Source organism: Corvus kubaryi, unplaced genomic scaffold (genome assembly GCF_017639235.1).
Source record: "Corvus kubaryi isolate FWS band 111438036 unplaced genomic scaffold, C.kubaryi_AGA036_p1.0 126, whole genome shotgun sequence".
Lineage (NCBI taxonomy): Eukaryota > Metazoa > Chordata > Aves > Passeriformes > Corvidae > Corvus > Corvus kubaryi.
Window position 1 is genome coordinate 2798649 of NW_024580661.1, and position 10880 is coordinate 2809528.

At 51.2% G+C, this 10880-nt stretch overlaps 1 protein-coding gene across 1 annotated transcript; it reads left to right on the top strand.

The window, feature by feature from the left end:
* Positions 1-140: 140 nt before the first annotated feature.
* On the top strand, positions 141-10362 carry PPA1 (inorganic pyrophosphatase 1). Its single transcript, XM_042022400.1, has 11 exons — positions 141-250; positions 412-476; positions 3249-3302; positions 3698-3817; positions 5485-5571; positions 5848-5974; positions 6470-6597; positions 8002-8087; positions 8314-8383; positions 9458-9497; positions 10033-10362. Exons 1-11 carry the CDS (start codon positions 187-189, stop codon positions 10062-10064), a joined length of 873 nt encoding a protein of 290 aa, XP_041878334.1. The 5' UTR covers positions 141-186; the 3' UTR covers positions 10065-10362.
* Positions 10363-10880: the final 518 nt, after the last annotated feature.

The following is a 10880-nucleotide window of genomic DNA, read 5'->3' on the forward strand; positions in this document are numbered from 1 at the left end:
AGCCGGGCAGGACCATTCCAAGCCGGGCAGGACCATTCCCAGCCGGGAATAACCATTCCCAGCCGGGCAGAACCATTCCAAGCCGGGCAGGACCATTCCCGGCCGCGTGGCGCGGGGCGGGCCGGGCGCGCGCGCGGCGCCTGCGCAGTGTCCCCCGGCGGCGGCGGCGGGCGCGTGCGCGCAGCGATGTCGGGGTACGGCGTGGAGGAGCGCGCCGGGCCCCACAGCCCCGAGTACCGGCTCTTCTTCAGTGAGTGCCGCCCTGCCCCGCTCCGGCAGCCGCCGCGGGACACCCCGCGCCCCCTTCTTCCCCTCCTCACCCCGCCGTCGCTCGCCTGGGTCCGCTCAGGTGGGACCTGTCGGCGGGTCCCCTCAGCATCTCACCCTCGGCCCCCTCCCTTTGCCTTGCAGAGGATGCCGCCGGGCGCTACATCTCCCCGTTCCACGATATCCCCATCTACGCGGACGCCGGGAAGGTAAGAGAAGGTCCTGAAACACCCAGGGGATCAGCGAGTCCTGAAACATTCGGGAGATCCGGGGTTCTGGAACATCCAAGGGACCGGCGGGTCCTGGAACATCCAAGGGACCGGGGGATCTGGAAGCACACAGGGGAACAGGGGGTCCTGAAACATCCAGGAGATCAGGGAGCCCTGAAACATCCACGGCGCCGGGGGGTCCTGAAACATCCAGGGGTTCAGAGGGTCCTGAAACACCCGTGGGAGGCTCCCAGTTCCCCACACTGCAGGAGCACCTTATGGAGCCATTGTCTAACCCTGCAGGGAATGGGTTTCTTGCCGTCCTGGCCTCGGGCGAAGCGATCCGGGAGAAGAGAGTGGATGATCTCATTCTCATTTTTTGCGTCAGAGATGCGAGTGGTTGGCTTGAGCTCACCCATGCAGGCGTTTTGGGTTAGCTAAGCAGGAAACTGCTTTTTTTGGTAACATCTACATCCATTCCTATGGGTGCTGCATAATAGCTCAGGCTTGGGTTTTGACTGCAGTACGGCCACTTCACGCCTGCAGTATAATCCAACACCGATCAGAGGGTGAGGATGTTAAATTCCTGCTGTAGCATCTCCTGGGACCTCTTGCCTGGCCAAACCTGCCCCTTGCAGTGCTGCAGGGCTTTCACATCCTTCTAGCAGCCAGTGCTTAGTCAAATTAGGCTGTTCTGAGTAAAAAATGTCCCAGCTTCAGGAAATCAAAATGGTTGTGTTTCAGTTTTCATTTAACGTTTTTTCAGTGGTACCTCAGGCTCTCTGACTGTGTCCTTCACTGTTGTAGCTTGTTTCTTCCTCTGACACGTGCTAAAAAGCTGTGCAGCTCGAGAAATGTAGTGGACCAAGTAATACTTGTTAGAAAGAGCTGAAATTCAGAGGTGGGGAGTGGTTCTGGGAAAGGAAAAGAATATGCAGAGAGATGAACCTTTAAAAAGCAGCTGATTGAGCTACTGAGGTGAAGGTGATGGGGCTACCTGAGGTGCTCTGGGAAGTCTGAAGTGGCTTTTGCCTTCTCAGAAGGGAAAAGATGGATTGTAGTCATCAAGGACAGTGGTGAAGCAGTTCCCAGTGCAGGTGCCTGGCAGGTAACCCAGACAAGGAAAATCCAGAAAATGCCACGCTTTGCAGATGCCTGCAGATCAGGGGAGGAAGGAGCAGGGGAGTGAGTACAGAGGTGAGGAGGATTTCCTTGAACTGGTAATAACAGGGGAAACTGGGCTACTGGTGTGCCCTCAGGCTGCTGCCAGCACGTCTGTGCCAAGTCACTCAGAGAAAAAAGTCACAGTAGCTGAAGGTCGAAGTCCCCAAAGTTACCCAACAGTGCTGGTCCCATGGGGCTCTCTGTGTGGCTGGAGTGCCCTCAGCACTGAGGTTCTACTCATCACTTAGCAGGTGGGCTGCCAGCGACGTTACGGAGCCCAGCTTGGAGCAAAAGGTTGTCTCACTCTGTCTGAGCTCCTTGATCTTTATCCTCAGACTCCTAAGACACTGAGAGGATTGCAGCGTGGTTTTTTCAGTCTTGGGCTGGGGTGTATTGACCTTACCTGGACCTGTGTCGTTGCAAAGGGGTGACCCTGGGCTTTCTCTGTGTGCCTTAGGCCAGGTTGGACCATGGGGAAGCTTCAGTCCTTACAAAGATGCAGCCCCAGGTCATCTTTCTGTGCCTGTAGAGACCTAAGCACTCGGCCCAGCCTGTTCCTGTTGCCTCATTCCTTCCCTCGAGTTAGGAATAAAAATAGTTATCTGCCTTTCTACATATAAAATGCAGATGAGCAGTGACCCCCTGCAATTAGGGGGGTGTAATAAAGCTCTGCTAGGGAAGGGTGTGGGCAGTCAGTGATGTAACAGCACTTGTTGCACAATACCAATCCAATTATGGTGCAATACAGGTTCGAGGGACTTTGCCATGCTAATACTGCTTAAGGTGGGGATTAGAAACCTTGCCCAGGCCAGGGGGCAAGGTTTGGCTTTTTGTTAAAAAGCCATCATCTCTTCAAACAGCAGATGTTAAGGTTCAAGTGTGGAAAAGCTTGTTTTCTTGGAGAGGAGGCTGACATTGAACTCTCAGCCCAGCTGGATCAACAGGAGATGTTTTCAAGTGTCACCTGTAAACAAGATACTGTGAGATGTGGTTCTGCCTTTCTCCCCCACACTTTTATCCTCACACCATGCCGCTAGCAAGGTCTGCTTTTACAGGAGTGTCAGCCTGCAGAAAGGGCATCCTTCCCTACATCATGGCTAGAATATTTGGGAGTGATGTTCTCACTCGTTCAGGCCAGTACACAGATACCCACATTATTAAATAAACGGCTTGTCCTGTTGGTCTTGTCTTTTCTGAATGGCCAGAGTGGCTCTTCCTGGAGCATTAAACACATTGTATTTAATAAATATGGCCCAAACCCCATTTTGTTCTCTCCAGGGTAGTTTGTAAGCAGCTGTTTGCCGTTGATTTAACCTGTTCCTGTAGCCTGGGAATGTGATGGGGATGTTTGTAGGTGGCAACTGATGGAGAGCGTGTGGGAACCTCTGGCCTTTGGGGTCTTTCGTGAGGTTCAGCTTGGAATGATGACATGTGACTGACTGGGCTACAGGACTTTTATCAGCCGTATCAAAATTAGCACTGGAAAAAAAAAAAAAAACCAGAAAAAAGTTAGTATTTCAGGTGAACTGGCTGGGTTTTGTGCTCACTTGTTTGTGTTCCTGGTTTAAAGCAGTTCCTTCCCACTCACTGCTCTTTTGCTTTCTTCAGAATGTGTTCAACATGGTTGTGGAGGTACCTCGATGGACAAACGCTAAAATGGAGGTAATTACGTTACAGTTCCTGTCTTAATCCTTGGCTCTGCTGATTCCTCCTCAGTTCCGCCTCTGGAATCAGAGTGGTTTCTAACCTCTCCCGTCAGTACTTGCTTAATGCTGGAGGTCTGGTGTGGAGGCTGAGATTGCAGGAGTTGGAATGCCTTGGTGTTCTCCCATGATTAAAGCAATATTTTACGGCTCTTAACCCCATGTGATTCCAAGGCTTGTAAGTCTGCTGGAAACCATATCCCAAGGGATGGTAGTGCAACAGGAGTTGTCCGGTATCTGCCGCTGGCATCAGCATCATCTCCTGGTCTCTTGGCTTCTCGGTTCCATTTTAAAAAATCACTTTTTTTTTTCATAGAGGGTAAAGCAGAGAGATTTATATAACTTTTCTTTCAGATTTCAACAAAGGAACCCTTGAACCCAATTAAGCAAGATGTGAAGAAAGGGAAACTGCGCTTTGTAGCGAACGTGTTTCCCCACAAGGGCTACATCTGGAATTATGGTGCTATCCCACAGGTACTGTGTTTTGTCCCAGTTGCTCATCCATCCTGGTGGGGAAGGTGCCTGTGATTGCCACTGTATTAATGAGCAAAAAGGTCAGCAGAGAGTCTGATCTGGAGCACGGTGTTTGCAGCTGGATATATTATCCTGCTGAGGGAGACAACCTGTCAGGAAAACAGGGATATTTTAAAGCAGAAATCCCAAGGTTTAGACTTCTATCTCATGTCATAGACAAACTCCCTGAGGATGAGCAGCTGCTGCTCACCCTCAGGTGCTCGGAGGTTGGTTGGGCAGGAGCTGGCAGGTCCTTCTGTGTGGCTGGAGGGAGCTGTCATCGTGCATGTGGCAGTGCAGCGCCCTCAGTTCCTGCCTGGCAAAGCACAAAGTTTTATCCTAATGGTGCAGGATTTAGGCTGAATCTTCATGGGAGACTCTTCTTGCCAACGCCCACCACTGCACAGATGTGCTTTCCCAGAAACAGCTGGCAAGGTGGGACCCTGATAGTGACATCTGGACACATGCTCTTAAATGGCTGGGGACTGCTAGATAGAGGGACTTCAAACAAGGCTGTTCACCTCTGATGTTCTCTAAGGCTGGAGTTTCCTTCAGAGAAATAAGCTGTCAGTGACAGATCACAGGCAAACACACTGAATTTGGTATTTCTACTCTTGATAGTAGCACATGTCGAGTGTTTTCCCCACATGGCTTAACACAGGGCCTCAAAGCTGAGTTGTTTCCTGCTTGAATGGATTCTGGAGCCTGTTTCTTTGTGCAGAATTGTGTCTTTTGAAGCCTTTGCTCTGTCATGTGTTCGTGGATCAAAGGTGTTTATGCATCAAGAGCTTAACACTTCCTGGTGGAGGAATGTGATAGTGTTTGTGAACGGCCCTACAGCACCACCCAGGTGTCAAAACATCTTCCTGAACACTCTGGATCTATCACAAGGTCTTGGCTGTACTGGTCTTGTCCTGGCATGCAGAGGTTTGGGAAGAACATTCCTTCTTTTTTATGTCTCAGCCACCTTAGGAGTACATGTTCCTTATGATGCAAGTGGTCATGGAGTTCTTTTCACTCCTGATCAGGAGTGTGTTTTAAACAGCTCTTGTTTTTGGAGTCAGTTGGCTTCTGGAGTCGTGTCCTTCAATTTGCATTCACCGCAGCAGGTGAGATGCACTGGGGAGCACAGTGGGACTCTGCATTCTTATCACTTCTCTAGGGTTAACAGTGTCTTTAATTGTTTAATTAAAAGGAAACAATACACCCTGTCTGTCTGCCATCTCTGCTGGACTGCTATCTGGAGCTCAGGAAACTTCTGCTAAGGAATGAATAGGGAGAGGAACAGGCAGGCAGCCAAATCAAGTGCCCTTTATAGATGTGAACTTCACCTTTACGCAGCTGTGGGACAGAGGAGGAAGTCTGGAAAGTTGTTGAAGGGGGGTTTGTGGGTAGGAGGAGCTGCTTGCCTTTTGGAAGATGAGACCTTTTAACTTGGGTTCAAAATTCCCAGGCACAAGGGAAACAGGAGCCCAACCACCAGACCTGGAAGCAGGTGTGGAGTGGGCCTTCCTCTGTATATTGCAGGCAACTGCATGCCCCAAATAAACCTGCTTTTTACTGCCTCTTTAGACCTGAACGTGCTTATGTATGGTTGATTTTGATGTTGGTTTGGGGTTTTTTTCCAGACTTGGGAAGACCCAGGTCACAAGGATGAAAATACTGGTTGCTGTGGAGATAACGATCCGATTGATGTGTGCGAAATTGGAAGCAAGGTAACGCATCCTAAATGTCTCCTGAAACGTGTAATTAATGTCTCCAAAGTCAATTATCCAGGGACATTATTCATTTCCTACCTCCTCTCCCTTAACAATGGGATGTTTCCCTCTGCTGCTTCTGGAGATTGTTGCTGAGATGAGCTAGGGCTGATGAGCTGCTGACAGCAAGAGCTAATTTCGTGGTGCCTGGCTGCTTGCTGAGCTCCTGCACAGCCTCCTGTTGTGCATTCCTTGGATGCATCAGTATGGACAACAAGATCTTTGTCCTTGCAGGTCTGCTCTCGGGGAGAAGTCATCAAAGTGAAGGTGCTGGGCACGCTGGCTCTGATTGATGAGGGAGAGACAGACTGGAAGGTAATTGCTATCAACGTTGAAGACCCGGAAGCAGACAGCTATAATGGTGAGTTACAGGAGGGAGGAGCAGGATCCGTGCTTCCCTTTCTCCCATGAGAGCCTGCAGGAGATGGGGACAGGGCTTGCTCCTTCTGTGCAGTGGTATTTATGAGATGTGATGCTGGAACGACAATCCCAGAGCAAAACATTTCACTGCTGTTTGTCACATGTGGCCAGTGCTCTGCACAGCCTGGCATTCCAAGCAGAGGGTGGCTGTACAGTGGAAGGAAAGGGATCGTCCCCCAAGGCTCTAATCAAAGCTGTTTAAATGTGTCCGTGCTCCTGGGGACACTCAGGATACACCGTGAGCATGAAACACTAACTTCCCTGAGGAGATACTCACTGTGTCTTCAGGGAACCTGTCTGAAGTGTTGCTAAGGCTGCTTGGGAAGGGGCTGGAAGAGGCACAGCTCGGAGCAACTCAGCCGAGCCACATAAATTCTATAGAGTTCAGTAAATTCTGTTACTGTTTCTGGCTGACAAACTCCGTGTCCCCCGCCAGACATCGAGGATGTCAGAAGGATGAAGCCTGGATACTTAGAAGCTACGGTGGACTGGTTCAGAAGATACAAAGTACCTGATGGAAAGCCAGAAAACCAGTTTGCTTTTAATGGGGAATTTAAAGGCAAGGTAGGATCACTTTGCTTTGTGGTGAGGCACGTGTTCCAGAAACTGAGCTCAGGGTGTGTGTGGGGACATGAGTGAGTCGCTGAGAGAAATGGATTTGTATGGGGCTGCTGATAGTTATTGTCAGTCATCCTGCTGTTTTTCCAGCCTAGTGAGTGCAGGGATACCAGGGAAAAATGCCTGGGGTTATCACCCTGGTGCTGTTGATTATTTTCTTTGTGTGGGATCACTGCAGGGCTGGGAACCTCCGTGTCAGAACCAGGTGGGAAACACCGGGTTTATTTGCTTCAGCTCTGGAGCAAGGGCAGCTTGACATCACCCTTTGCCTCCCTTACCCATTGGCTTTGTTCCACTGCAACCTGGTGCAAGTTAAAGCTAACTCAGGAGTTAAAACACTTCTTCCTTCAGGCACGAAGTGTTCCCTCACGCCCTGTGAGTGAGGCTCTGCCTTGGCAGCACTACTGCTCTGCCTCTTCTCCAGGTTGGATCAGATAAGTTACTGCTCCTGAGCAGGTGAAATCCTGCTTCCATGGATTCCCTCCTGCCCTTCCTGGAGTGCCATGAGGGGTTTAGTGAGGTCACTCAACTTCCAGAGCTTCAGAGGTGGTGCAGAGGAGGGGAGTTCTCCCAAAAGCCCTGTCTGGGAAAGAACATGGAAGTCACAAAGGACTTGTCCCGTTTGGCCGTAGCACAGCACTAGGGTGGTTGGGCTGGAGCACCTTGCTGCCCTTCAGGATGGGTGAAACCCGTCAAGGAAACTGGAAAATCAGGATAAAGAACCTCACACATGCACTACAGTGTTTTATTTGGCTTGGTTTGGTATCAAACCGGGACATTTAGTGCCGGTGTTCGCACCAACAAAGAACTGTGAGTGCTTCCTTCTCCGGCTGACAGGTTAATGCTTGAGCATATACTGCTCATTTTTAAGGAAATAGGTTAATATGCCTGGAAACCAATTCATTCTAAAGTAGTTGCAAAGACTGATTAGCTGCGTGTCTCTTCCTGCTGGTCTGAATCATTTGCCTGGAGTGGAGGAGAGCTCCTGGATAGGCCTGGATCAGCAAGCTGCTGGAGACACACTGAGTGGGAGGAGCAGCAGGGTGGAGGTGCTTCCATAATGGAGCACTGGCCCAGGACTGTGTTCAGTTTCTTTTGGCCTCAAGCTCGCTCAGTGACCTTGGCAGATCCTCCCATCTTGAAAGCAAAACAATTCCCCGGTACGATCCTGGCTGTTTTGGCTGTTGCGCGCTGGGAGTTTCTGCTCTTCCTGAACGGCACCGGAGCAGAAGAGGTTTCTTCCAGCCCCTTCCAGAGCTGTCTAAAATCAGCTCCTTGTAACTGATAGTCTGGGGAAGGTGGTCTGGTGCTTCCACATAACGTGATGTTTGTTCTCGCCTCCAACTCTAGGATTTTGCCCTGGACGTCATCAAAGGCACCCACGAGCACTGGAAAGCTTTAATAACAAAGAAAACTGACGGAGGGGAGATCAACTGGTGGGTTAATGCTTCTGGTAATGTGCACCTTCCTCTTCCCTAAACAAAAAGCCCTGGACCTTCCCTTCCTGAGTGGTGCCATGCTTTCTGTTAGCTGCTGGCTGTCTCCCCAGGCCTTCCCCCTCCACCCAGCAGCTGTAACTGCGATCCTAAATATTCCATTATTTAATGCTCCTGGGGGGGAGGCTGGGCTTGCAGGTTCTCATAGGTGCCTCATCTCTTTCAGCACCAACCTGACGGTGTCTGGCAGCCCTTTCTGCTGTAGTCAAGACTGTGCAAAAGCTACTGTGGATGCAGTAAGTACCAGTTTGAGTGGCCAAATCCCAGTGTTATTGTCGGGAAAAACGGTGCAATTTGTGTGGGGAACTGTCCTCTCTGTGTGAATGGCACATGGCATGCTCAGAGTGTTTTGGGTGACTGAACACCTGCTTCTGGTTAAACAGGATGGATGGGGAGCAAACTTCCTCCAGAGGCTTCTCCCTGCCCTTAGTCATCTGGGAGATGGAATCCCAAACAGAGTTTGCATGGAGGGCTAAACTTCTGAGCCATAGCTTGGTTGTCAGCTGTTCTGAGAGGGTTTAAAATATTTGGCCTTCCAAGAGCTTCACAGTACAGGTCTGTCTCTGAGAAAAGAGAGTCTGATCCTCCAGGGGTTTTGTATACTTCAGAATGAAGAGCTTGACATTCCTGGTGTAGTTCTCCTGTCCAGCCTCAGGAATAAATTGTCTCTCCCTAGACTTGAAAAGTACTGCTGTTAGCAACCTGAAAGGGCTTAGAGGGAGGGGACAGGAAAATCAAAATGCAAATCTTGCCTCTCTTCCATCACTGAAAACCTGAGTCTCTCTGTAGCCTTGGAGAGACCTTTAAAACCATTGTCTTGTTTTCTAAAGTGTTGGTATCCCAATTAGGGATCTCAATTTGGTTTTCAAAAGCTCTTGTGGAGGATGTGTCCCCAGACAAGGATTTTGTCTGCCTTTGGTTGTTAAATACAAGCTCTTCAGAGGAGTTCTCAGAGAGTCCTTTGTGCCTCTATTCCCCCATATTTTTTTAAAGCAGCACTGTAGGTTAAAAAAAAAAAAAAGCAGCTGCCTGCACCTGTGTAGACTCTGGAGTGGGAGCTGCTTGTGCTGGGAAGCAGATGGCCCTGGAGCCTGCACTTGAAGCAGAGCACCTCGGGCACCTGGGCCATCTCCAGAGTGAGGAGGCTCCGGGAGCGACAGGACGCTGCACGTGAGCTCAGTTGTTTCCCCACAGCTGACCAGCTGCCACAGGATCTTAGATGGTGCTCAGGAAAGGCTTGGGCAGCCCTAAATGTTGTGTGGAGAGTGTAAAGACACCTCTAGTCTCTGATAATGCCCTCCTTGTTTCAGGCGCCGCCGTGTAAAGCTGCCAACCCCATCCCGCCTGAAGGTGAGTCTCAAAACCCACCCTGACATCCCAGTACAGAGCAGGGGCTTCCTCAGAGGAGCTGTCCATAGGAAAATGAGGGTCTGAACTAAACCTGGATGTTGCTGTAGCCAGGCCCAAGGGCAAGCTGAGGGTGGTGCTGGGAGCAGAAAGAGGAGCTAGGCTGCCACTTCCAATCCCTTCATGGGGAATAAACCTGTGGAGAAATCCATGTCTTCCACGTGGGCATGGGAGCTGGAGGTCAAATGGCTTTGCCTCCTGAGCCAGCTAAGGCAGAAGGAGGCCTGGCTTGCTGTCCTTGCCTGCACCAAGTCGTGGATGCTCTTAATGGCAGCCCCAGCAAGAAGGGTGACTTCTTTGGGAAAACAGATCCACATGAACAGGTGTGTGCCAGAACCCGTTTGCTGTGCTGTGGAGCTGGTGCCAGGCACGAGGAAGCCCCTGAGCTGGAGGTGACACATACACGCTGCCACGTGACTACCTAATAACTGGGTGGCTCACAGGGGACTAACCCCCTCCTTTTTTCTGCCCCACACAGTTGACAAATGGTTCTACTACCAGAAAAACTAAGTCCTGAGGATGGTGGTGAGACAGCTGTGTCCTTCCCACCGAGGAGCTGCCACACGCAGGAATAGACCAGAGAAATAGCTTCAGTGTCAACAAGAAGACCTTGCCTGTAACTTTGCTGATTAGAATTCCATACCTAGCAGTGGCGTGTCTGCTGAGGCCTGGTGGAGGCTGGAAGAAATAATTTATAATATACAAACACCCTGCTTGTGCATGGTCATGTGGTGCGCTCTAAGTCATGACAGGAGATCATTCACCTGGGATGTGTATGGATGCTAGAAATAAAAACTACTGAAATCCAGTGCTGTGGGGCTCCCTCTCCTTTCCCTCCCTGGAGCTGAGGGGTCACAGAATCCCGGAATCATTGAGGTTGGAAAAGACCTCATAGATCATCGAGTCCAGCCTGTGGCTGATCCCCACCTTGGCACTGAGTGCCACGTCCAGTCTTTCCTTGAACACCTCCAGGGATGGTGACTCCACCGCCTCACTGTCTGATCACCCTTCCTGGGAGGAAATTCCTCCTAATGTCCAACCTGAACCTCCCCTGGAGCAGCTTGAGACCGTGTTCTCTCCCCCTGACCTCGGCGTCAGCGCTGGGCTTTGTGACCCGGGGGGATTTACGGCGAAACGCAGGCTCGCGTCCCTCGCAGGAAGGGGCGGTCTCGAACCCGGGTCCCCTCGGAGGCCGGGCGGGTCTCGAACCCGCGGCCTCCCGGTGCCGCCCGCCGCAGCCCCCGGCGCGCGGAGCCAGCGGGGCCGGAAGCGGGCGGGGCGCGCGCTGACGCGTTTCCGGCGGGGCGCTGGCGGCGGCCGCGGACG

Coding starts and splice junctions, on each gene's coding strand:
- PPA1 (XM_042022400.1), top strand. CDS start 187: ATGTCGGGGTACGGCGTGGAGGAGCGCGCCGGGCCCCACAGCCCCGAG. Junction 5,572..5,847: donor TGTGCGAAATTGGAAGCAAG/GTAACGCATCCT, acceptor TTGTCCTTGCAG/GTCTGCTCTCGGGGAGAAGT. Junction 8,088..8,313: donor GACGGAGGGGAGATCAACTG/GTGGGTTAATGC, acceptor CATCTCTTTCAG/CACCAACCTGACGGTGTCTG.